Genomic DNA, 25,541 nt, shown 5'->3' with positions numbered 1-25,541 from the left:
TTGCTTATTTTCTTGCTGGAAGATGTCTGACACCCCCAGGAGGCTCTTCCCTCCTGGTGCCCGTTTGCTTCCGTGCACTTACGGTAGCCACATCCCTGGACAGCATCTATGGCTCTTGGGATGCCTCAAGTGAAAGGTGTCCCACCATGCCTTCCTGTAGTTCCTTTTTTAGCATTAGACCTTCACCTCCTTTCCTTTCTCTCTGCCAAACCCTGCCCACATGAGATGGAAAGCACTTCTTGTTGATTCTTCCAGCTGGAGGCCTCACACATCCCTTTCTTTCAGAGCCGTAACAATTTATTCCCTGCCTCAGCCTTACCTTAACCTTCCTGAGGTGTAAAACAGTCATTTCTCTTTCTCCCTGCTTTTCTCTCCTCGATTTTGGGAAGTCTCTTGGCACCCTTTTCGGGGGATTAAGTAGGACTTATCTGGCTGCAAACACACTATTTGAATTCACAGATCAGGACTTTATCCATAGCTGCAGCATGCCTCGAGTCTGCGGCTGTGGAAACCCGTAGGAGTTTCCCTGTTGGCTCTCAAGGACCTTGGTTTGCTGCCCTGCTTTTGTACGAGAGGACGGCTTAAGATTACACGAGCCAGCTCTGGACAGGGCATTTCCATTTCAGACCCCTTTCTTATCTCTTTGTCCTCTTTTGCTTCTGTCTTCATGCTAAGGGTGTTTGCTGACTGCCTCACAGTGGATTTGTATTCGGAAAAGCAGGTGATCTGTATTGGAAAAGCAGGACCTTGTCTCATTAGTGTGTTTTCCTCCCCACACATGAAGCAAAGGAGTGAGAGGCGAGATGAGACCTGTCTTGCAGACGCCTGCTTTCAGAATGGCAGCTGAAGTGTGGTTTTTTTCCCCCCTCCCGCCCCTTTTTGGATACGAACAGCCATCTCTGCTTCGCGTAGGTGTGTGCGGAGGAGGCAGAGAGGAGTCTGACAGTGCTTTCACCCGCCTGGACTGGAGGGACAACGTTTGCTGGGGCACAAAGATGAACTGCCCCCGCTGAGGCTTTGCATCCCAGCGCTGTGACAGGTCCAGCGAGACTGACAGGCTCGGGGAGGTCAGCACAGGAGTGTGACAGCATTCTCTATCTAACTGGAAACTCCCGGTCGCAGAGAATGTTATTCTGATTTTATGTACACAAAGTCATTTTTAAAGAAGAGAAAAGAGAGGTGGTGTTTTAAGCGGTAGAAGCTAAAGCCTTTAGCCATTTTTATCATGTCTCCCCTTCCCTCTCTCCCCTGAATTCGCTCTCTCTGGAGAGCAGAAATGAGAGGGAAGCTCCATTTAAATGCAGATTTCAAATGTTGGCCAAGAGCAATAAATAGCCCTCTGCTACGCTGATCAGACAAACATTATCAACTCTCTTTGTGAAGGAGAGTTTATGTTTTTAGATTTTCTTTTTCCTTGATGAGACCCTCTTTCCTCTCAAAGTAATAGCATTTTGACGACTTTTTATTTTAAAGCAGCACTTCAGAGATTATAATGGAAACACAATCCCACCTGTTTCTCCACTGGAGCTATACTTGACAGCCCTGTAATGAGGAAGTCTGCAAATTTTGTATATTTTACTGTATTGACAGCCTGAAGGGTTGATACCATATTCAGCAGAGGGGAAATGTGCAAAATGAGGCAATCCTGCAGCCGTTTTTAGGCAGCTGACCCTCAAATGCATCTGCAGTTCCGTGGGTTTGGAGCTAGTCTGGGGTTAATGCAGCCAGGAGCAGCTGCAGGTGGGTCTCTGGTGATAAGGTCGGGGAGATGTGGGGGTCTGGGGTGATTCCTCCACATCCCAGGGCGTCTCCTGAGGCTGGTGTCACCCAGCAGGGCGTTGGTGCTTTGAAGGACAGTCTGTTTTTCCGGCGTGTCTGTGCTCTGAAGCGTTCCTGGGTTTGAGGCGAGGGAGCGATCAGCTCCAGTGGTGGCTGTGGGATCCTCGAGGTGTCTAAGCCTGGCTGGTCTGAGGTTATAGTTCTTAATTTGAGAGTCCCTTTATAACGGGAACAGAGAGGATTTGAGGACTGTGTTTACAGTATAAATCAGAGGAGGTTGTAGGTGTGATCTTAACCTGTCAGAGGAGACAGCTGAGAAATATTGCAGATGGCTTTATATCTTTTTAACTCGGAGGGACAGGTTATGAACGGTGAAATATGTTTACTAAGCTAGTGCCTTGCTAAATCTACATATTCAAGAGATGACTTGAGATGGCAGTTGTGTTTCCGAGTATGGCTTTACATCTCAGCGGTAAGAAAAGCACCTGAGAAAATGCGGCAATACTTAATAAAGTTAACAGGGAAAGGTCAGCTGAACACTGTTTGTCGTAGCAGTGTATAAACCTCCCGGTAACATCTGTTCCCTGTTATGGTTATAAAAATGCTATTCCGTTAGATCTTGGTTGGATCATGAATTAAGGAGTGATATGTAGTAAAACTTGCAATCGTATTAGGCTTGTCAGAGTGCATATGTTGGGAATCTGGCTGGCGGCGGGGAGCACTCTGGGGAGCCACATGGCTTGGGGGAATGGGAGAACGGAGGCTTTCTGCTTTTTTAGCACTGGTTGAAACCCAACTGAGGGTGGAAAGGATTACATTTCAGTGTTGTCTGTAAACTGACTGGTGCTCGTAATAGGATGAATTGCTGCGTCTCAGCCCAGCTCCAGGAAGACAGCTGTCCCCACCACCGAAAGCGCACGAGGTGACAGCACTGCCTGTCCCCCCGTGTCCCCCCCGTTTGCTGTTTTGGCAAAAAGGAGCAGGACTGAATTGTTCGGGGTGAGAAATGACTGTCCTTCCTCCTCCTGGAGAAGTTTCTCCAGGGTAGGAGGAGAAAAGGTGGAAGAGTTTGAGCATCTGCCTTTCGCACTGCTCTGCTTGAGTGGAGGGAGGACGCTGCGGGCAGATGCCATCGCCCCAGCTGTCCCTCTCGTGGGGTGGCCATGTGCTGTGTGCCCGGGGCTGAGGGAGCTTTGGGAGCTGCGAGGTCTCCAGGGAGATCCTTGTGCAGCTCCTGGTGGGGTGAGGCACTCGCTGGGGCTCGGTAGGACAGGGCTTAGGCCAGGTGTGAGCCCGTGCACACACACACACACACACACGTGTCCCATCAGAGAACCCATTCCTGCCTCCCCGTCCCCCACCTGCCTGCCTCTGAGGGCTGGAAAATCGCTGAGGTGAGGACCAGCTGTAGGAAAGTTATTGAAATCTGTTTTTTCCCAGAGGGCACCATCACATCCTCTTGCGTTTCTTTGGCTACCAATAGTACCTTTTTTTCTGGTTCTTGCTGTTAAACCACTAATTTTGAGTGTTCCGCCTGAAATTTGTGTTGGATGGAAATTTGCAGTTGAAGCCACTTGTTGCTTGAATCTTCAGCAACCGTAACCCAGCTATTTTCAGTGCATAGCCAAAGTGATAAAAACTCTTCTGGTTTGTAGCCTCTTGGGTTTGTGGGTTTTGTGTTAAATGTAAGGAAAACCTGGGCACGTTGAATACGAAAAGAATGATTGGTGTATAACGGATGTTTAGCCATCAGGATTGGAACATCCCATGGGAAATAATGTTTCCAGGCAGTTCTTCCTGAGAAAAGCTCCGTCTCTGTCAGTCCCTCCTTATATCACTTGAAGTTGTTTCACTCTCAGCCCCTGTGAAATCTGAAGCAGCCCTGAATCGGCATCACAGACCCAGGTGCTCCTGAGTCCCTCTGAAATATTTTTCTCATCATTCATAGGGAAGGCAGTCTAGATTGGAGACATTTATTATGATGGGGAAGATAGAAGTGATTTTTGAGGCCAACAAAGTTCAAAGACTTTGCTGTAAGTTTTCAGGATTAAAGATTTACTCGATGCATCTTCCCATATTTAATAGACGGGAGCAGATGAAAGGGAATTTCTATAAAGATTTTCGTTCATACTTAATGACGCTGCTATTAGATGAGCTTTGGCACTGTGTCCCAAGACATGAAGTTTTAAAACCAACCTTTTTTAAACATTAAATGACCTTTTTGATCCACTAGCTTTAATAAATAAAGATTAGTTCAGCTGCATTACTGAGTCTGTTCTGGGGGTTGGTTTAATATTTGGTAAAAGTAACTAGTCTCCCGAAATACAAGTGAACAAATGTTGCTGGTTTTCTATCACAAGGCCCCGCAGGGAGATAGGAAGCAGCAGTGTAGTTGGATTAGTGGCTGGGCTGGAGGAATTTGGGATCCGGGCTGTCCAGCTGCATTCCGTTCTTTTCCCAAACCTGCCATGTGCTGTGAGCACCTTCCTTTTTTTCGTGTATTTGCTCCCAAGGTGGGCTGCAAAGTTCAAATTCAGAGCTGAGTAGAGAGGAGGGTTTGTTGTTTGTTTGGGTTTTTTTTGGTTTTTGGGGTTTTTTTTTGCTTCAGCTGTAGGGAAGCTTTCAAGATTTCCAAAAACTAAGACTGGAAAATCCCATCCTGAATAGAGAAAACAAATAATCTTTGTGCAAACATTTGTGCCGAGGTGGCTCAAGGAAATTATTTTAAATGCTTTGGTTTCAGCTCTTTTATTTTTAAAATGTATTTAACTATACATGAGTGGGAGTGAATTTTGTTTGAAAACTGACAATTGAAGAATATACTTGAAAATGTTGTCCAATTGAGCGATTTCGGAGCTTTAAATTAGAAAATAATGAATCTAAGAGTGCTGACATACACTCCTCACCACTGATCTTTAATTTTGCTGTGTCAGCGCGTGGAATGTAAGCAGCATTTTGTGATGTTCATCAGATTCAGTACGTTGCTTTATCTTTTCTGGAAACAGGGCCGTTGTGAGAAGTTCACACAGACAGTTTTGCCGAGGAGGACTTTCTTTGCTGTCTGCTGCTGCTTTCCTAGAGGAGTGGGGAGCTGAGCAAGCTGCTGTTGGAGCACTTCAGTCTCCCAGCTTCTTTGTAATTAAGAGCGGTCACCAGCCATGTTGAGGTCTTAAAAAAACCTGTGATCCATGCTCCTGGCCTTAGAGGAAAGCAAAACCTTTTTTCCTGCATAATGAGATTAAGATTAATTGCCCTAGCTTTGCAGGTAATGATGGTGCTTGCGCGTTAGCAGAGCAGAGGAGATGGTGTCACCTGAAGGACGGGGAGCATGCGCCCAGACATCTGTGCGTATCGTACATGAAGTATTGCTGTGTGTTTCTTTATCAGTGCTGAGTTCAGTTGGGAAAAAGTAGGAAGAGCAGGAGCTCTTGAGTTACCTGCTCAAGATACATAGTCGGGATACAAAATAAATCAGGCCAACGTGGGCCACCTTTGCTGCACCGGTGGATTTGGTATCTCGTACCCTTCCACAGCTGTTGTTAGGGCAGGACAGGGAAGCAGAAGTGCTCTGCAGTTTTGTCAGGAGAGAAGAGATCCCACTGGGATAGCAAGGCTGAGGAAAGAGCCCTGAAATGCGTTGCAAGGTGGTTGTTGAAGTGGGGTTGTGCTGTGAGTTTTGGGGTTGGTTCAAAGCAAGTCTCCAGGACAGAAAAGCCAAAGTAAAAGGAGCCTGAACCTGGGCCAGGTTTCTTCATTGGGCTGGGCTGTCGGAGGCTCTGTGTGTTGGTGGCGATGACGAGTGATCAGTGCCCACCAGGGCAGCGGTGAGGACCTTCAAGGCACAAACCAGCCCTCTGAGGAAGGTGTTCTCGGTTCCACCTACAGCACATCACCGTGCTTCTCTGACAGTGGTCCCAGTTAGCTGTGTCTTCAAAATAATGTGTAGGCTTGGACTCTGCCCCCAGCCCTTGCTCTTAGGAGGGCAGGATACCTCGCATTTATAGCCAGTCTGCTTTGCTTCAGCTGCCGGATGATTTATGTGTTTCACTCTAGCTTTCCCTATCTAAAAATAAAAAACCCAAACCCCAAACCAAACCCGCTGCGGAACAATGACACATTTCAAAGCTTCAACAAGGCGCCTAGCTGCTATAGTTAGTTCCCTGTTTCCCTGACACACAAAGCAGCAGAGCCCCACTAATCCTTGTTTTGATAACCTGTGTGAGGCCTGATTCAGCGCTGAGCTGTGACTCCGTCTACACCCTATCAGTTCTGAATGGCATTGCTCCCTTCGGAGTGATTTTGGGGAATGGAAGATAAACAATGGTGCTTTTCTAATATACACAACCAAAAAAACAATGTGCTCTTCCCCAGGTACAGCTGAATAGCTGCATTCTGGGAAGAGACCTCTTATTAGCATGGATAAACACTCTGGGGTGCAGAAGTTGTGTCAGCTCATAATGAAACGCCGTGATTAATGCTTGACTCCCAATTTCTTTTTGCCTTCCGTCGAGAAAATAAAAATAATACCCCACACTATCTCCCTCTGCCTAACACAGATTTGAGTGGGCAGGCACAGGAGCTGAGTTCAAGAGTCAAGTGCTTTCTGTTTGAAAAATATTTGTCCCTTCCCACCCACGGCTGCCCACGTGCTTCCTGAAATATTCCAACTACCAGCACCGTGCCCAGTGCTTTCTCAAACAAGCGAACCGAGGCTATCTGGGGACGTCCTCCCTTTGTTGGGATGTGACGCAGCGCCCAGGTCGGGGCCGCTTGGGGCTGCCCAGCTGGACGTCCCTCTCCGGGAGCGCCCAGGGCGAGCACCCGTGCTGCGGTGGGTGCTGGGTGGGTGCCAGGACCCCGGCAGCGTAGGTGGCCGTGTCGTGCTGCAGCGCGCCGGCAGGTAAGACAGCCGCTGCTGCAGAGATTTGGCCTCCCACGTGTCTGGCGAGACCCGGGAGGTGGGTGCAGCGGCGGGAAAGGCCGTGCGCGGGAGGGAGGATGCGCTAACAATAGCGGCGGCAGGAGCAGAACCGCCAGCGCGGCGGCTGCTTGCGTGGCGCTGGAGATAGCCCGAAGGGGTGCTGGGAGAGGGAGGCGGGGACGGGGAGTTGCGTGGAGCTGAGCTGGGTCCCTGCCAAGCCTAACCGCTGCCAACGCCTTTGCTCCCGCAGCTGCCATCCTGGATGACCCCATGGAGTGCAGCAGAGGGGAGAGGCTCTCCATCACCCTGGCCAAGAACCGCATCAACCGTGCGCCCGAGCGGGTCGGGAAAGCCAAAGTGGAAGTGGACATTTTTGAGCTGCTGCGAGACAGCGAGTATGAGACGGCAGAGACCAGTAAGTACCCCTCCACGTAGCTGGTCCTTCCCCAGTTCTCTCTGCTGGCTCGCGGGAGGTGTCCGGCACGCCGCTGTGCTGTGGAGGATAATTGTGTGATAGTCAAGGGGAGTACACAGGGTAAAAAACACCTCTCCGCTCTTCTATCAACACGTGCTAGCATGGAGGTGGGTCTCTCTGCAAAGCCCCAGGCCTGCTCAGACGCAGTCAGGCTCGGTGCAGGCATCTGGTATGGTCTGGATGCGGGTGTCAACCACGCGTTTGGAAGGGCCTGGGTGCATCCACCGCGGGGACACAGCGGAGAGGTTCGGCTCGGGTGGTGAGTGCTGAGACCGGTTTTCATCCGAGGGTTTAGCGTGGTGTTGTGAGGTGAGCTCTGGCGTGGACTCAGAGGATCTGGGGGCCCAATAAGCTTTGCCACCGTTCAGCTCAGCGGCTTAGGACAAATGATTTTCTTTAATCTGCACATCAATAAACAGATGTAATGATCCAGGAGGTGATGCTCCTTTGTAAAGTACTTAATGGTGTGCAAATAAGAGACTCCGGGCAAGTTCAGTGCAGTTGAGTTAGACGGAACGCTGTGTGTCAGCAAACAGGATAGCTCTTCCAGGGCTTTAGATCGGCGGTGGGTTTGTTTACACAAAGCCGCGTTTTCAAGTGATGTTTGAAATGATGTGGATTAAAAAGAGCTGAATTTGAAAGAGCAGTATACTTCCCACCTTGCTTTAAACTCCCTTGATGCATACAGGTCTCTACTGTAGTTGTTTTTCTAGATGTCCAACGTGTCATCTCTGCGCTGATGAATAAAAGAGAGATTGATGGTCAGTGTCCCGCAGACCTCTCAGGAGCCTGAGTAAAAGAAACCAACAGGATCTATAATAGCTTTTTCCTGTAAGAGGGGAAAATCCTTTGGAATAGGATAGCTTCCCTTTAGAATCATTTTTAAGACAAACTTTAGACATCAAGGGAGGACTCTGATTTTTTTTTTTTTTTTTTTAATTACAAGTTGGCTTGAAAAAGCTGGAGAAATGACTTTAAATAATAGGGATTTTAGGCTTGTTCCCCAGTGGTTCTCTGTTCCCAGCCTGTGTAATCTGCAGGGTATCCCCAAAAGCGGTGGTAGGATGTTGTGGTCTAGAGCGGGCTGGTTTCTCAGACAGCTTTGGTGTTTGTTCTGCACAGCACGGAGCAGCCCTGTGCCCGGCAGCCCCGCGGAGCCGCTCAGGAGCAGGGCTCTGGGTAACAGGCAGAAGGGGCTCAGTAGGCCTGCGAGATCGGCGGATCGCTCCTTCATTTCCTGAATTAGCGTTTGCATTATTTATGGAAGCGTTCAGTTAATAAAGTGCATTTCAGCAAGTACCTGTGTGTCTATTTATAGAGCCTGTCACCCGTGAGGCAGTCTAGATTAAGATCATCACATGCAGCATCACAGGGACTGTTTAAAACAGCAGTTCACCTTTTTGGATCCCTCACGTCTTTTAACTTCTTCTTGGTCTCTCGCATCTCTTCAGGGTTGTGGCATCCTGCTTTACCCTCCTTGGGCACAGCAGTAGGGCAAATCCAGTCTCACCGCCCAGGCCACGCAGAAGGGAACTGCCCGAGTTTCCCAGTTTGCCCCTGAAAGTATCCCAAATATCCCAGCCAGCCTCCTAAGAAGTGAGAAAACTGCCCACTTACCTAAGCCTTCTGTGTCTTTGAAAGAACCAGCAGCATTTTTCGTTCCATTCTTCTCCCTTTCTCCTAATCTTCTGTATGTAGCGGCGTGTCTCTCATTTAACTTTGCTCAGGAAACGGGCTCGACTGACAGGTGACCCCAGAGCTGCGGTAAAGATCGCGAGCGAGATTTCTTTCTCGCTTGCACCTCTGCAGCAGTGCTGGGAAATTATTGCGCTGGAGCGATTTTCAAGCAGAAGAATGCTAATTTGCTGAGAATGAGGCATCATGCGAGAAATTGTTGATTTCAGCAAACCCGGTGTTTGGGGAGAAGGTGGAAAAGGGATGAGAGAGGAAGAGGCAATCTTCCATTTCGACTTGTCACCTCAGGGTGGTTTTCTTTGTTTTCTTTCCTTTGACCTATGGAATGTAAAAAGTAGAAACTGGAGCAAGCTGATTTGATTTTGGGGAAGTGGGTATTCACATAATTTTGCAATATGTTACCTGCCTCTTCTTCAGAGTGAAATATGTCTCGAAGCATCTCTTATAAAAGGAAAAAAATCTGGATTCCGCATGGATCCACTATTAATGTCACTGAAGTTATTCTTGATTTATACCGGTAGCAGAGGAGAATCAGATCCTTTAACTTAAATTTCAAGGCTTTTATGGCGTTTCAGATGTCTGACTTCTCAGCTTTAATACGCCACTGATATTTGTTATCACACGTAATATTAATAAAAGCAGTTTAGATGTTTTAACCTATGACTGCAAAGCTGTTATACGTCTGTTTAATACTGTTCTCAAATTTCATGCCCTTTGAATCGCCCTTAAATATCACAGCTAGCACGCTGAGCTGACTGATCTAGGAATGCTGTGATAACATCCCATCAGTGATATTCTGTGTACAATTAGTGCTTCAAGAGAAGAAAGACTTCTTGAGAGTTTTTATTTTAGAGTTCAGCTGGTTTTCTTTCTTTTTTTCCTCCTGACTGACTCAGGCATCTTACTGTTAGGGGGCCACAAACTCACAATTGCCATAGCAGGTAAAATATGAGTCAGTCTTAATCACATCCGTGCATAGTTTGCTATTTCAGCTTTAATATATGAATGAAGACAAACGTTGACTTTTCCTATATGCAACATCTGTGAAATCCTGTGTTTTGAAATGAGCTTGCAGTGAAAGGTTTTGGATAGAGCGCTTTTTTTTTTTTTTTTTTTCCACCCCCCCATTATAAGTTAAAGCCTGTTCTCTCTTTGTGTTTGATGTTTCAGCTCCCTTTATGGAGATCCAAAATGACTTGTTTAATCATGCCTTTATCTAAAACACCTTATTCCTTTTGATGTCCAGGGAAGGACGGATTTTCTACTTGTCACCCTGTCCCCTATTGCCTCATCAGTCTTTTAAGCATCTTTTTGTTGTTAATCCAAACATCTCAGGGCAGATCAGCAGTCAGAGTGATCGAGCAGCTGAAGGATTTTTTTTTTTTAATTTTTATTTATTCGCACCAATATTTCCAAGTGTCTGATTCATCCGTTCAGTGACATCGCCTCAAATGTGCTATTAACTGTCCCACCATTTCTGTGATCCTGTTGAATTTCACATTTAAACGGGTTCCTGTTCAGAAGCAGAAAGGATGCTGCAGGGAGCCGCCTCGGAGCCACGGTGCAGGATGCACTCTCCATCACGCCATCTCTTTATGTGCTTGGTGTTTTCTGCATGAGAATCTTGTCCTGACCAGTCCCTGTCATTCAAGATCTTCTGATATGTTTTCCAATCATGGAAATGCGGAGGTAATTGCATACCTTCCCTGCTCATTTATTTTCAATTAGAGGCAGGAATCTTCTTTCCCTGCCGTTTGAAAGCCTGGTATCGGGTATCTGTATGCAGTGAAAGAGATGCTGTGTTCTGCACCGGGGGTGGATGCTCTCACCCCAGTGCTTTCAGCCGTGTTTTGAGCCGGGAGAGTTCATGGAAATGCTTGCCAAGTGCCGTGAGCTCCAGGAGGTGAAAGGCACTACCTGACCGTGACTAAGTGGATGTACATAGTCTATAACGCGAGAGCGGCTCATCTGTTGTTGTGCCTTTTTGTGTTCAAAAATAAGCACCTACCTATTTCCATCTTCCTCTAAAACATACCTCGCTGCTTCCTGAGCGCCCAGACCCGTATGAATTCCCACGTACCCTCCCTGGCTCACGTGGCAGGACAGGCTGCCTGGTCTGAAAGGAGGGTCACTGTTTTACGTTGCACGTTGAAAACACACCTGAGCTTGCGGGAGGGCCACCTCCCTACTCCAGGGTGTAGCCTGTGCTGGGAGGGGGTCAGGAGACTCTGACCCCACTCCTGCTTCTGGGCAAAGCCCGTAACTGTGCAGAAAGAGGAACTGTGATGGGACACCTGAGCTGTGCAAGCAGTGCAGAGAGGTCCAGGCAGAAGTAGAAAGGCAGCAATCATCAGTTCACACCTCCAAGGACCTGCCCCCGAGTGATGGCAGGGAGGGATCCTGTCCTGCCTAAACCAGTGCAGGTCTCAGCAGAGAAGGGTTTACCTGAGGATGTTTTCTTTCCAAGGATTTATAAAATTTATTTTTTATAAATTTATTTATACAATTTATTTATTTATTTTAAGAGTGTTGTTAAGAGACCTGTTTGTTAAACCTCTTTCTGTTTTTTTTCTGTCCCACTGTCCTTCAAGAATGTTAACTTAAAACAGCTCAGTGCAGGCAGCCAATAAAACCAGCTGAAATAGAGGTTTGGGACATCTCAGGCCTTCAGGTCAAGGATGATCAGTAATACCCACATCCCATCTCATGATAAAGAAGTTTTTAGTGTGATGTCAGCTCAATGTCTTGTATTTCTTCAGGTACTGAATCTTAAAAGAAACAACATAAAAATTTGGCACGATCTTGGGCAGCGGTAACTGGGTTTGCACCAATCAAAAATACGTATTGCATTGTGTGCAGCTTACGTGACACCTGTATGATGGAGTATGAAGAGACTTGAGTTGGCAGGGGCTACGCTAGGGTCTGTGGTTATAGTCCGTGTGGTTTCCAGGGATGAACTTTTGGTACAGAGCCGACATTTCGACATCCCTGCGAGTGCTTCTCTGAATCTGCGGTGCCCGCTACAGCGGCAGGGTTGAGCCTTTTCACCATGTAGAGACTAACAGCGTCGGGTCATGTTCTGCAGTGGGAAATGTGTTTGGGTTACAAGGAGAAGCAGCTTTCCAAACCTGGTCAAAACCTTTGCCTCAGGCACCTCCACTTTGTTTCCATTCATTTTCCTTAATTTTACTGGATGTCTCACCCTTGGAGTGACAAGGCAGGTCTTTTTCTTCTGACAGTTGTTGCAACTCTGTTGCCATGACTACTTAACCCGCTTTTTGTTCTCAGTACCAGAGATGAGAAGAAAAGTGTTCACCAAACTTTCCCCCTGCGTGCACAAGGAAATTCCCCCCAGGACTTCTGCCATAAAGACCTGTGGATAAAGAGGACTTGGAGCAGCTCCTTCCTCCTAGACGCTGAACTGCAGAGCACCCAAAAGGTCTGCTGCAGCTAAGAGGGACTGATGAGGGCCGCAGAGATAGCCTTCGGGATTTCCAAATTGCTGGGGCTCTTATTTAAAAGGATGTTCTGAAGAGGTGTAAGTGCCTGTAAATTTTTAAGCACAGAGAAAAAGCAAGTGCTGGATTCCTTTGAAGATGCAGCAGAAAAATATCACTCGTTCTGTAGCAGACTGAGAATGGTGGAGGGTGAGAGAGCACGGAAGGAAGGAAAACCCAAGAGAAGATCTTTGCATATCATCGGCACTTTCTGTAAGAAGTCAGAGCAATCAATATGTACAGGGACCTGGTAGTATGTGGAGTTTTGTCCTTCAAGTAGCACTTAGAGAGAAGTAAAACCAGTTCCCCAAAGTGCCAAACTAAGTCCTCAGCTTTTGGCCTCATATTCCAGGCATGAGGCTGTGGAGACTTATGAAGTCTAAGGCCAGAGATGACCACCTTGATTAGCTGTTCTTCTGCAGAAAAGAGACAGTAGAAGTCCACTTGCTGAGCAGTACGCTCAGCCCCATAGTCCTACAGAAACCCCAATCACACTACAGGTTCTCATTTCATGTCTTGATTTAAAGACTTGAAGTTGATAGAAAACCTGCTCTGATCTGCAGTACGACAGTTTCGATGATGAACTGCCTTCGCTAGAAAAAAAATATCTCCTGGTTTGAATTTTTCTAGCTCTTTTTCCAGCCACTGAATCTGGATAACTTTTTACAACCATCACAAAAGCTCGTCTGACTTGTAAGCCGGGGACTTGTAAGCGGGGAGGATGGTGCTCTGTAACTGACCAGCCATTTGATACTGTCGTTAAAATCTCAGCTTTGTGATATGGTGGTTTAGTTTTTACATATGAAAATGTCGTGAGCTTGCTCTCACCAGAACCGACAAGGAGTTGTGGTGCCTCTTTTCTCCCCCTGTGGTATCCTCTTTCTTCAGAAAGCCGTCACTTGACACCAGTTGAGCAAATGTGGCTTTGTCTGTCCAGGGAGAAAGGAGCCGAGCGCGCAGTGGTGCTGAGGCAGGTCTGGTATTTCAGAATAAACTGTGGCCAGCACATGTTCGGAGCAGCCTTTCGGAGTCCAGGGATTCAGGTGTGCCGGGCTCTTGCCTTCTGTTCGCGAGGCTTTGCCTGCACCAGCTGCTCTGGAGGAGCGTTTCTGAGCGACGTGGTTGATTGGGATGGCAGCAGGGAGGTGACACCAGCTGGGGTAGTCCTTGGAGTGCCATTTAGCTAAATTTGTGCTGTGAATTAAAAGGACAAAAGGTTGCAGTTTAACCCGGGAAGCTTGAGGGAAGAGATTTAACTTCTTCATTTTGTCAGGGTCTTTTTATTGTTCTGCTAACCTTGGTGGCATGGAGCCAGAAGATTAACTACTGCCAGAAAAAAAAAAAAAAAAAAAAAAAAAAAAAAAAAAAAAAAAAAAAAAAAAAAAAAAAATCACAGATTAAAAACAGTAATATGATCCTTATTATTACCAGTGAGCTCTGCGGAGAGTGAGGGAAGAAATTCATACAAGTTTGTTTGCTGCTAGATGATGCTTTGAAGCCAGGTCACTGCTGTGTTTAGTGTCTTCCATAAACTTCAGTTAATATTTTATCTGGGAGAATATCAGATGGGGCCAAAAATGGATGTTACAAGAGAGAGACGCCAGTTCTGAGTCGGAGATGAGGATGTTGGGTCTCTGGGGAGAGTTCAGGTGGGATTTGGAAAGGCTGAGGAAGGACAGAGAGGAGGGTGACGGTGCTTCAGAGGGGAATGGAGGGATTTTTTGGGGACATACGTGGCGGGGGGTATGTTGTGTGAAGGTGTTACTGTGTCCTTAGTAGGGGGCAGCAGGTGCTGTAAGCATGACTTCAGCAGGAGATTGAGGGTGAAGTCTAACACGTTTCCTCTCTCTGGTGCCCGCAGTGTGCCAGATTCTCCCAAAAGGAGTGGTAGGCGTCCTGGGACCTTCCTCAAGCCCAGCCTCGAGCTCCATTATCAGCAATATCTGTGGGGAGAAAGAGGTAAGTGGAAACGCCCCTTGGTGGAGTAAGTCTGTGCCCTTGCGCTGACTGACTTGGCTCCAACGCCCTCGCGCCCGGGGCTGGGAGGGCAACACAGGAGCCGTGGCTCTTTCCTCCTGGTGTTTTGTGGCAGGTCTGGGGCAGGGATCCTGAGCCGTTCCCCAGCTCCCACCTCCCGCAAGCTGTCCTTCACACAGAAGGTGCTCTCGGTGGGCTCTGGTCACAGCAGTGCTTCCCACTGGCTGCCACCCCGTGCCCGGGCTCCCGGGGAACACAGCATTTTGGTGGGGATTTAGTAAGTGTGGATTAGGTCTTTAATTTTCCACCGTACTGAGCAGCGATGCCCCCGTGCAGATCCCACGCAGAAGGGCTTTCTGCAGCCTTGAAGGGTTTCGTTTGAGACTCTCACATCTATGCCAGGTCCCCGCAGCATCTTCCAGCTCTGCCCTGCGCTGCCTTCGCCCTCGCCTGGGTCTGCCTCTTGCAGTTCTTGTGAGAGTCTGGAGCTCTGTTTCAGCCATCGCTTCTGTGTGTGCACACCTCTCCCTTCCACCCGGCTCCCCAGGCCCGCTCCGGAGGATGTCCACGCGCCACCTCATCCCCAGTGTGTTCTGTCCTCAGGTCCCAGCCGCGAGGCAGAGCAAGACAGGGGCAGTGAGGTACCTGCCCGCGGTACTCCAGGCCATCCTTGGCAAGGATGACGTGCTGTAGTCATCTCACCTGCTAGATCATCCTTCCCCGGCTCTGCAATGGCTTCTAACGACCAGAGTTGACAGCTTGGTTTATCACCCCATCTCCTAAAGCACATGTTCCTCCAGTTTACTCCTTTTCCATTTCCTCTCTCTTTTCTGCCTGCCTTGTCCTTGTTCTCATCTGTAACCGCCTTTTACTTCAGCTGCCTTCACGTGTAACACCGTTGTGAACCACCTCCCCGCTGACTGAGGGCTGCAGAAACCTCGCCTTGCCCTGGCGGGTGAACCTCCGGACCAAAGTTCCTGGGTGTGACACGACTTTGTGCACGTACTTGGAAAGCCGCCGTTCCATCAACGCAAACCCTTTTATCTGTGTTCAGACTGTGTGCCTGATTTAATATTTTATAAGCCTTGAACCATCTTATACTGATCTGGCTCTGCGCAGGTGAAAAGAAATTGAGTTCTCTTCTCATAGTTCATCCCTTTAAAGCCAGATAACATCTCTCAGCCATTTAGTGGTCTTTCTCTGGAGCCCAGCCTCCAAGGAGGGGAGTGCCTGGGACTGTAAATAGCTTGCATTCACAAATGACTGCTGCTCTTTGTTCCTTGAGAATCAGAAGTGTTGAAGAGATGGAAGAGATCTTTTTAGACCTAGTGCTTTGGGCTGCAGCAGGATGGGTCTCTTGAGAGTATTTTGTAGTGCTTTCTCCAGTTAAATGTCCCAGACATGTGCTCCATCCCAGGCAGAGGCAACTCTGCAGTAACAGATTGCAAGTGTTTTTCCCCTGAAATTCATATTCAGTCTGAGTCTCTGATCTAAGTCTCTTCGTATTTTTTTTTTTTTTTATTTCCCGAAAATGAAAGGTGAGTGCTAGTGCACTTCTAAGGTATTTGATTCTGAAGCTTGATCTCAGCTGCCCTCCCAGTGATGTAAACCTGCAGTAACTCCCTGTGATTTATATCGCAGTAACATCAGTTGGTGCTGCTGCGTTAAACATGATACAGCAACCCAGCCTGAGCCACTGTAGGTACAGCCATCCGTCAGGTAGAAGGTGTCCCCGTTTTACCACGCAGGCCCCAGATGGAGTGACTGGCCTGATGTTCACCAGGAGCCTGCAGTAAAACTGGGGGACAAACCTTTCTCCTCTGTGTTACCCCTTTAGTGCCTTTGGCCCAAACATTTCCTTCTCTCCTGCCTAGAATGGGATGTTGCACTGGGGCAGAGCTCTTGGAAAGGAGAGGAGGGCTCCGGGACTGAAGGTGAGGTCTGAACCAGGGCCGGGGTCAGCTCTGGGCGCCTGCAGGAGCTGCAGTGGTGGGGGCTGCCTTCACCTCGGCATCTCTCTCCTCTCTGGTAGCTGGGGTTGCTGCAAGTCTCAGCCTCCATCTGGCTCCTGACAGCCATCAGCATGCTTGCACCGGAGCTGCCCTGTCTGCTCTGGTTAAAGGAATTTGCCTTTCGCTTGCAATCTGCTTCTCTCCCTGTTAGCGGAGCCTGCGATGAGGGCTGCGGAGTGAAATCAAGGCAGATAAAAGCTTATTACTCTTTAACTTTCCTATTGCTAACCAAACAGCTTATGCTGTCAATAAAGCAGCCATCACAACCTACTAATAGCCTTTCCCAAGAGGAGGGAGAGGGGAGGCATAGGATGATAGCTTCCAGAAGGACTAATAATGGAGGAAAAGAGGCCTTGACACTCCTCTAATGAAGCCAAAGCAGATGTTTCCCTTTCTCTGCCTTCTATTTCTTCCAAATAATTCACTCAGCAAAAGGAAAAAACAATATTTGGCTGAACCCCCACCCCGCCCAGTGTCTGAGCTTGATCTGTCTGCCTCTACACAAAGCCACAAGGTGTGCAGCAGAGCTGCCTCGCAGGGAGCCCTGGGGCTGTCCCCCCATGGAGCTTCCCTGCTGCCCCTTCCCTGAATTCCCCAGGACACAGCATCCCACCCCCGCCTCCTGCTCCGCTGTATTCATGGCATCGCAGCATTATCAGGACTCGTGGCTGCAGTCCCGTCGGAGCTTGCCCGCCGTATGGCTACCTGTTACCTCTCCGCTGATCAAAAAAAAAAAAAAAAAAAAAAAAAAAAAAAAGCCCAAAGCTTCTGGCTGCTGCATCTGTTTCTCTCTCTCCTGAGCCTCGCCAGCGCAGGGTCATCTTGTTCTTCCCTTCATCTCTCCTAATTACCTGACGACACATCGGCACTGCAGGCAGAGGTGGATTTGCAGCACGTCATCCATCCAGCCCACAGCAAAAGGTCTGGGGGTCTCCGGCACGGGCTGTGCAACTCCCTGCCTGCCTGCGGAGCATCCTCCGTGTTCACCCAGGCAGGCAGCCCCAGATGGGGTGTGGGCCCAGTGACAATTAGTGCCCAAGCTAATTAGGTTGAACTCATCCGGAATGGTTTCCTGTGTTGTAATCACAGCCCCTGTTGCCTTTCTCTGAGTGGCTCAGCAAGACTTTTCCTGATCCCCTCCTTCCCGTGGCTTCTTGTTGCCGTGATAATTATTTTCCTCCGCTATTGCACAAATCCCACCCTCTCTTCACTCCGGTGACGCTTCTGCAGTTTTATTGGGATATTTCACTTTCTGCCTGCTGTGCATTTCACACCAAAGGTCCTTTATGGTAGATTTACTTGTTTTTATTTCTTTTTTTCCTCTTTAATTATGTTTTCTTTCCCCTCCTCCCCACTTAGGTTCCCCACTTCAAAGTGGCGCCAGAGGAGTTCCTGAAGCTGCAGCTCCAGCGGTTCACCACCCTCAACCTCCATCCCAGCAACACCGATATCAGCGTAGCCGTGGCAGGAATCCTGAATTTCTTTAACTGCACCACTGCCTGCCTCATCTGTGCCAAAGCTGAATGTAAGTCATTGCCAGGCTGGGTTTGGCGGCCCCTCTGCTCCCGGTGCCTTCTGTTCTATCTCCTTCTGCGTGTTTGGTGCCTGTTGGAGAAGGTCCCCGAGGCAGCGTGCGAGAGCTGCCTCGCTGCTGTGTCCCAGGGTGTTTGTCTCGGCTGGTTTGTGGTGGCAGGGTCTCTTCTGTTGGCAGCGGGCGGGCACTCGGGCAGAGCAGCCCGAAACAGTGGAGACCTGCGGGGCTGCTTCTCCACCCTCGTCGCCCCGTGGAGGTGTTTGCGGTGCTTGTGAGAGGAGGAAAGGGTATGGGGAGAGACTTGCCTGCCTTCTGTTTGACAATCTGAGGAGTGTTTTGCTTGCACAGATGGGTTTTTGAAATGATTAAAAAAAAAAAAAAAGGCTTAGGCTTGTTTCTGGAGATTATTTTAGGCAAGTAAAGCTTTTAGAAATATGTCTTTCCCAAACCCACGTGCAGTTTGTGGCCTAAAAGCGGGACTTGATTAATAGTCTATACGCTGCACACCCTCTTGGTGCTCTGCAGCCATACATCTGCTGGTAATTGTGCATCTGGATGCTGGAGCATTCACCTCAGCAAGACCATATTCATCTCTGCATAAGTCTTCTGAGATGGCAGGAGCAGGCTCTGCATCACAGTGGTTAGAGTAACCCGTGTCCGGGGCTTTTTTAAGGTCAGCGTGGAGGTAAGTAGCTGGTGTGTAGTAGCCACACTGATTTTGGTTTTATTATCCAGTAGCCAGACTCGTTAGCACTAGAGTTGACCGTACAAACAAGGGGTTTGTGCGGTCATCACTGGATGAGGGGCTTTGCAAAGGCACATGGATCCAGCGAGAGCTCTGGGGATACTGGCAAGAGCTTAGCAGATTCTGTGGGGCCAGGTACAAAAGGCAAGGCAGCATCCTTTCCAGGTAGCCCGGGCAAGCTTCACCCCACCAGCAGTGTTGTGGCAGACACCTGCACCAGGACAGAAGGAATAAGAGTGTCTTTGCGTTTTCTTTTTGCTTTATGTACCCTGAGGAGACCACATCCTCAGCTGATGTCAGTCAGTGAATTGCCTTCAATAAACACGCTCAGATTTACCCCGGCAGAGTCCCTGACCCGAAATTATGCAATTAAAATAATGCAAATGTTCTCCTACATTACTTCTAGTGCTGGAATTTTTCATTGTCTAACCTTAACCTTACACCAAAAAAAAAAAAAAAAAAAAAAAGGGTTTTCTCATTTTCTCACCTGCCAGGCAGCATGCTCCCGGATCTGTCCTCACAGTGCTGCCAGGCACAGAGCATGCATACACACCATTTTCTTCATTTCACGACATTTTCTTCATTTAACTAGAAAAACCTCGGGAACCCCATAGCTCACATTAAAATAACGCCTTTTTAATTGCATTAATCCAGTTTATTCCTGGGTAACTCAATATTTAGGACGTGTTGCGCAGCCCGAGTCCTTCCCAGACCCAGGGAAGCAGGGGGACAGGTGTCTTTCATGCATCCTGCTCTTTGTGCTCACTAAGGTCCTTATCTGAGCTAGGCTTGAAGCACAACATGCTCTGACTATAATGGAGTGCAGAAAAGTCATAATCCAGCTTCATGTAGTAGCACAAGCCCTCGTTTTCCCCGAGGACAAGCAGGACTCCTAAGCACAGTCCTTAAACAACTATCTCGAGACACTTTGGGCTTTCGGAACGTTCCCTGGAGGCAAATACGGAGAGCATAGGAGCTGTCTGCTCATCAGTGAGGAAATGTGGTTTTGAGGGATGTTATTATTTAGATCCCAGGAGGGAAAGTCATAGCTGTTTTGGTTTAAGCACAAGGCTGTGTGATGGGACCCCTGAGTCCTATCCCGTCACGCTCATACTAGCACTGTAAGGAGCCACATCCTTCCTCTGGGGACTGATTGTAGTTTCTTCTGTCAGGAGCAGAAAATGACCCTCAAAGTCAATGAACTTGGGCCAGCCTAACCGTAATGCAATAGTGACTAGAATAAGATTGTGGGACTCAGTTTCCCTGCAGTGTGGAATAATTAGCTAATTTGTGAATAGCTCTGGAGTCCCGCCATGGAAGGCTTTGTGTGATTCCACAGAAACCCTGACCCCAAAAGGCAACCACAGGCAAATACAGGGGTGCATCGGCTTCAGAGGAGCCACTGTTTAAGCTCAGATTGTCAGAGAGGAGGAGATAACACCCAGTGTTTAAGAGGGGAGACCAGGGGGGGGAGGTCAAAAAGCATGCCTGTGCCTTAGGGCCACAGGGAGATGTCTGAAGCAATGCTGTTGGGTGTAAGAGTGAGGCTGGATGATGGGAATCACCATTTCTCTTGCCAACAATCAGGGTCAAGGATTGCACCAGCACAAACCCAGTGCAACCAGAAACACAACTTCGGGTGCCCTGGGCCTTGGTCAGCAGAGCTCGGAGAGGAGAAGCCTGTCTCCTCCTCTCCAGCAGCCTCTCACGGGCAAGAGCAATAAACAGGGATGTGGGACTCCACGGGAGTCTCCAGATCCTGCCTTTCTGCTTTTTAGGGGTGTTCCTGGGCAGCGGGCGGCAAGGTGGGTCAGCTCCCCTGGGGAGGAGGACAGGTCTGCAGAGAGCTTGGGGCTGGGGGGGCCACTCCTGCCAGCTCCAAATGTTTGCGTAAGAAAAGGAAAAAATAAAATAAGCAAGGTCAGGACTTCCCACTGGCCAGTTCAAAGCACCGGCCTGCCTCGGTGCGTGCCTGCGGTCCCCGTAGGACTGTTCAGACAGCCTCTCTGCGCCCGGTGGTCCTCGCTTTGGTACTTCAAAAGTTGCCAGGAAGCGTCTGCGCGCCCTTGCTCCCATTCGGCTCGCGGAGCGCCCTTTTGAAGTGCCAGTCTGTCAGCGGCAGCATCCCGCGCCCTCCTGTCATCAAACAAAGGGGAATCTCTGCAGATAATAGAGACTTCCCTCCACCTGGCAAGAGGAGCTGCGAGCAGGAGGCCTGATGAGGTAGGATCTAACGTGCTGGAAATGATAATTTCCTTGAGCCAGAGGAGCAGATCAAACGCTTCCTTTTTCCCTGGTCCCGTTTCCCCCTCTCTGTGGCTGATGTGCTTTAGAAGCTCAGCAGCTGGGCTCTGCCTTCCTCGTGGCAGAGGCCAGGGCGGCTCTGTTACCTGGGCTCATGCCCTGGGGAGCTGTGGGCTGGAGGAGAAGGCGGCAGCAGAGGGGCAGATGTGGTCAGCAAAGAGAAAAATGACGAGGAAGATGAGGGTCCGACGTGAATCACAACAAGCTCATAGCAGTTAGCAGAGGGATGCTCTCCGGTTCACAAGATTAACTTACAGCTGAGATGGGCAACCTGCGGCGTTAAGGAGCAGGATTGAATCTTATTTCTGCAGGAAATTAAATTGAAAAGGTGCGTTTCCAAAGGGAACGGCGGAAGATTTTCCTCCAGACACCCACACCTTTCCGTGAATTTCTGTCCCCTTGAAAGTCACGTCACGGTGTAAATCTGGGCTTCTCCCACCAGCCCTCAGGACCGACTGCGGTGCAAACACTCCCTGCTGCCAGCCCTGGCTTTGCCGTGACGTTTGCCTGGGGACGCTCTCCAAGGGCAGAAGCGGTTTATGTTCAGTGATAGTCCTGTGGGCTCTGGTGCCAGTGCACCCTGGCATGGGTGGCCGGTGTGCTCAGTCCTCGCCACTGACTTAAACCAGGTGCAGGTTTGGTAGCGAGTGCTTGGAGAGCTGCATGTAGTGCTGCCTCCCCTTCTCCTCAGCATCCACTTCTCTCAGCCATGAAACAGAAGTCATTGGGGGAAAAAAAGGGTAAATTCTCATAATTCCCATGTCTTTTTTTTTTTTTTTTATAATGCAAGACTTTTTATAAAGATAGTGAAGTGCTCTTAAAATCTTCCTCAGTTTGGCAGCAGAAGATTTTGCTGGGGTGAGCAAATAAACTTGGTATTCTCAGGGTTGTTATTTACAGCAACTTGTCTGCTCCTTTGCAAATTGGAATAAGGTGAAAATAAACCTCGCAAGCATCAAATGGAGGGCTTAGGCAAAATTGACCGTTCACTTGAGCTAGCATACAAAAAAAGTGTTCAGGCGAAGTCTAGTCCATGTGTCCCGTACACAGAGTGAATTCACTGGCTAGTGAGAAAGAAAAAGAAGCAGGTGTGATGCAGAGAATCCCGGCCCTGACTGGTTTTGTAGTCCATCGCTGAGTTCCTGCCTGTACTCAGGGAAAAAAAAAAAAAAAAAAAAAAAAAAATGCATTGTAAAGAGCTCGGCGCAAACTTCGCGTGCTGAAAAATTCTCGTTGGGAAGGAGAGGCTCCTCATCTTGGATGTATCCCTTTTAATGCACTGCTTTGTTACCTTTGTCAAGTGCTGGGAGTCCTTGGAAGCAGCGCTCTCACAACGCTAATCACATCGCATTATATCCCTCCCCCGGCCCCTGACCTTCTGAATGAGCCGTTTCGTGCCGTCAGAAGTACGGCAGGTTAAGAGTAGAGCTCTGACTCGAGGATGGGTTTTGCCCCCTCTGCCAACTGGGATGTGATTCTTCTGCTAGTTCTGGTCTTTTCAGTTTCCTTCAGTTCAGCTTTTCCCCCTTCTCTTCGGATTGTCTTTCTGTAGGGACGGGATGTGTGACCGTGTGAGCTGTCTGTGTCTTGCTAATGATTACATCTGGTGGTCTCGGAGGTCAATCAAACTTGACAGGAGGTTATTTCCTAATGAAACTCAGCAGCTGGATAGAAGAGACAGACTATCAAATATACTTTCTTGACTAAGAAAAGCTTCAGCGGGAGCTCTGACGTCTTATTCGATATCAAGGAAGCTGTGCTGGAAGCAGCCCTTGCAATGACCTAGCTGCAGGAAGAAACTTCAGACAGAAGTGCCAAAGGCAATGCGGCACAAGTCCAGGGAAATCGGGACTCGTCCATGTGGGCAATCGACAATTATTACTTCTTTTCTTCAGCTCCTGTCTGAAGGAAGAGCCCGGTCCTGCGGACCCTGTGGGCAGTGCCAGGGTGGCCAGAGTCCTGGCTCTTGCCCATAGCCGGTCACGTGCAGACGCTGCCCGAGGAGGTGGAGGGCTGCGGCTGTGCTGGGGCGCTGGAGGGCTCCGTGGTGGGGAGGCAGAAATGTGGATGGAAAGAAAGAGGGAGGGTGGCTTTGATACGGAGGTGGAAGGCGGGTCTCCAGAGACCTTGCCTAGTGATGGGGCTGCTGGACCGCAAACCCCATCCTACTCTACTCTCCAGTTTCTCCATAAAGCACCAAATATGCTGTTTGGTTTGTTTGTTTGGCTTCTGTGTTGCTCTAGGTATCGCCAGTCCACAAGTAATTCTGTGCTGCACTAGGACCATGCTCACCATTTTTTTTTTCCACAATTTTTTAATGTACATGACCTGTTGTATTTTTTCAATGATCTCTGCTTTGTCTGGCTCTCAGCAGAGCTTTCCATCCCCCAGGACACATGCTCTTGGAAGACAGGAGCTCCCCATCAGAGCGCTCCAAGATCTCCAGAGTGTTATCACGTTGTGCCTTGCAGGGCAGTTAGTTTGGGAGCTACTAATGCAAAGGCTTAGGAGGAGGCATCATCTCCAGCAACCAGTGGTAACCAGAACAGTGCTGCACGCAGGAGGATAACGGAGAACTTGTCTGAGCTCTGGGGACCCAAGTGAATTTGTATCAGCAGTCTTATCTCTTCCCAAAAGGCCTTTGGGTCCGCTCTATGTCTGGAGAACAGCTGGTGTAGCACAGAATCACAGAATTGTCTTGGTTGGAAAAGACCTTGAAGCTCCTCCAGTCCAACCACTGACCTCACACTGACAGTTCCCAACTCTACCAGATCCCTTAGTGCTAAGTCGACCCAACTCTTGAACCCCTCCAGTGATGGGGACTCCCCCCCTGCCCTGGGCAGCCCATTCCAACGCCCAACAGCCCCTTCTGCACAGAAATCCTTTAGTCTAAACCTTCCCTGATTCAACTTGAGGCCATTATCTCTTGTCCTGTCACTCATTACTTGGTTAGAGACTCATCCCCCCTCTCTGCCCCCTCCTGGCAGGGAGTTGCCGAGGGCCAGGAGGTCTCCCCTCAGCCTCCTCTTCTCCAGACTGACCCCCCCAGTTCCCCCAGCTGCTCCCCATCAGACCTGTGCTCCAGACCCTGCCCCATCTCCGTTGCCCTTCTCTGGCCACGCTTGAGTCATTCAATGGCCTTTTGGGGTGAGGGGCCCAAAACTGAACCCAGGAATCGAGGGGCGGCCTCACCAGTGCCGAGCCCAGGGCTCAGATCCCTTCCGTGTCCCTGTGGCCACGCCAGTGCTGGCACAAGCCAGGATGCCATTGGCCTTCTTGGCCCCTTGGGCACCTGCTGGCTCCTGTTCAGCCGGCTGTCAATCACCCCCCAGGTCCCTCTCTGACTGACAATCCATGGTTTCCCATTCCCTGCTGTCCCAAGCACAGAGCCTCGCTGTGGCCCCAGACCCTTTCCTTTGCAGCGTGCACACATGGAACCGTGGGACTGCTTCCTACCGGGTATGACTATGGGCCATGGGAGAAGTGCTTTTTGAACCAAGCATAACATTTAAATGTGTCTGTTTTTTGTTTTTTTCCCCCTTTTATTTGAAGGCCTTTTAAACCTAGAGAAGTTGCTTCGGCAGTTCCTCATTTCCAAGGACACTCTCTCCGTCCGCATGCTAGACGACAGCCGGGATCCTACCCCTCTCCTAAAAGAAATCCGAGATGACAAAACAGCTACCATCATTGTCCATGCCAATGCTTCCATGTCTCACACCATTTTGCAGAAGGTAAGTGTCTCCGTTGTAAACGCTGCTGCCCCCGCTGAACGAGGGACTGCCTGAGCACGCACGTGCAGGTGTGGCGTGATAATGGAGTGCAAAACTTCCTGCAGCAACGCTGGAAGTGGTCTCTGCTGAGAGAGGGGGAATTGCCACTGGTAGAGTTTATGGGGAAAATAATTTGTTCTCTCTTTCCAGGACTGTATCTGTAGAAGCAGTGGCTTAATTGCTCCGAGCTGATGCGTTCGCTTTCTGCGTGCTTGTGGCTTCTGTCGCCATCAGCCAGCCATGGAGGGCTGCTTAGCGCTCTGAAATTAGTCAATCACTGCGATAGGGTTTTTTTTCCTTTTTCTTTTTTTTTTTTTTTTCCTCCAAGTACATTTCTAACTTTTTGCTTCCTTTTTTATTGTCTTATTAACCGAGATTTTATTTTAATCACGTTTATTTTTAAATGGTCTCTTGCTGCAGTTTTTAGCATTTGTTTTGATAGTCTACTTCAAAATTGAGCAGTGGCTCCAGATGGAGCCTAAAGTTGTATAGAGTTTCCCACATCCTGGAAGGAACAAGAAGTACTTTTGCTGAATGGAGGCAGGATCCAAGCAGTGAGGTCCCCCCTTGGCTGCTGGTGCAGGCATTACACACCGTGTCCTGGCTGAGGTATCAGGGAGTCGGTTATTCAAAGGCCTTGACTGTATCAGATTTATCCCTGATGACAGCCCACAGAAACCATTAGGATTGTTTTTATTATTCCCTCCCCACCCTCCCCAAAGATTTTTATTCCACTGCTTGCAATTTTGCATTTCTGAATGAACAGGGAGGGTTGTGGGGGTTTTGGGTCCCTTCTATGCAGGGCGGTTGTAGGTTTTTTTGGTGGTGTTTT

The 25,541-nt window shown here is 49.0% G+C and overlaps 1 protein-coding gene across 2 annotated transcripts in view; it reads left to right on the top strand.

The window, feature by feature from the left end:
• The window catches only part of GRIK4 (glutamate ionotropic receptor kainate type subunit 4), a 192,310-nt gene that overhangs the window by 104,704 nt on the left and 62,065 nt on the right, over positions 1-25,541 (top strand). For both annotated transcript variants that reach the window (XR_003399943.1, XM_026863740.1), the window contains exons 4-7: positions 6,951-7,115; positions 14,229-14,326; positions 17,716-17,881; positions 24,492-24,670. Coding sequence is in view for 1 of the 2 variants with exons in the window: in XM_026863740.1 (XP_026719541.1) it covers positions 6,951-7,115; positions 14,229-14,326; positions 17,716-17,881; positions 24,492-24,670 (608 nt within the window). In the remaining variant the exon portion in view is untranslated. The remainder of the gene's footprint in view (positions 1-6,950; positions 7,116-14,228; positions 14,327-17,715; positions 17,882-24,491; positions 24,671-25,541) is intronic.

Source organism: Athene cunicularia (assembly GCF_003259725.1).
Source record: "Athene cunicularia isolate RWA chromosome 24 unlocalized genomic scaffold, athCun1 chr24_part1, whole genome shotgun sequence".
NCBI classification, from domain to species: domain Eukaryota; kingdom Metazoa; phylum Chordata; class Aves; order Strigiformes; family Strigidae; genus Athene; species Athene cunicularia.
This window is presented reverse-complemented; position numbering and strand designations above follow the sequence as displayed.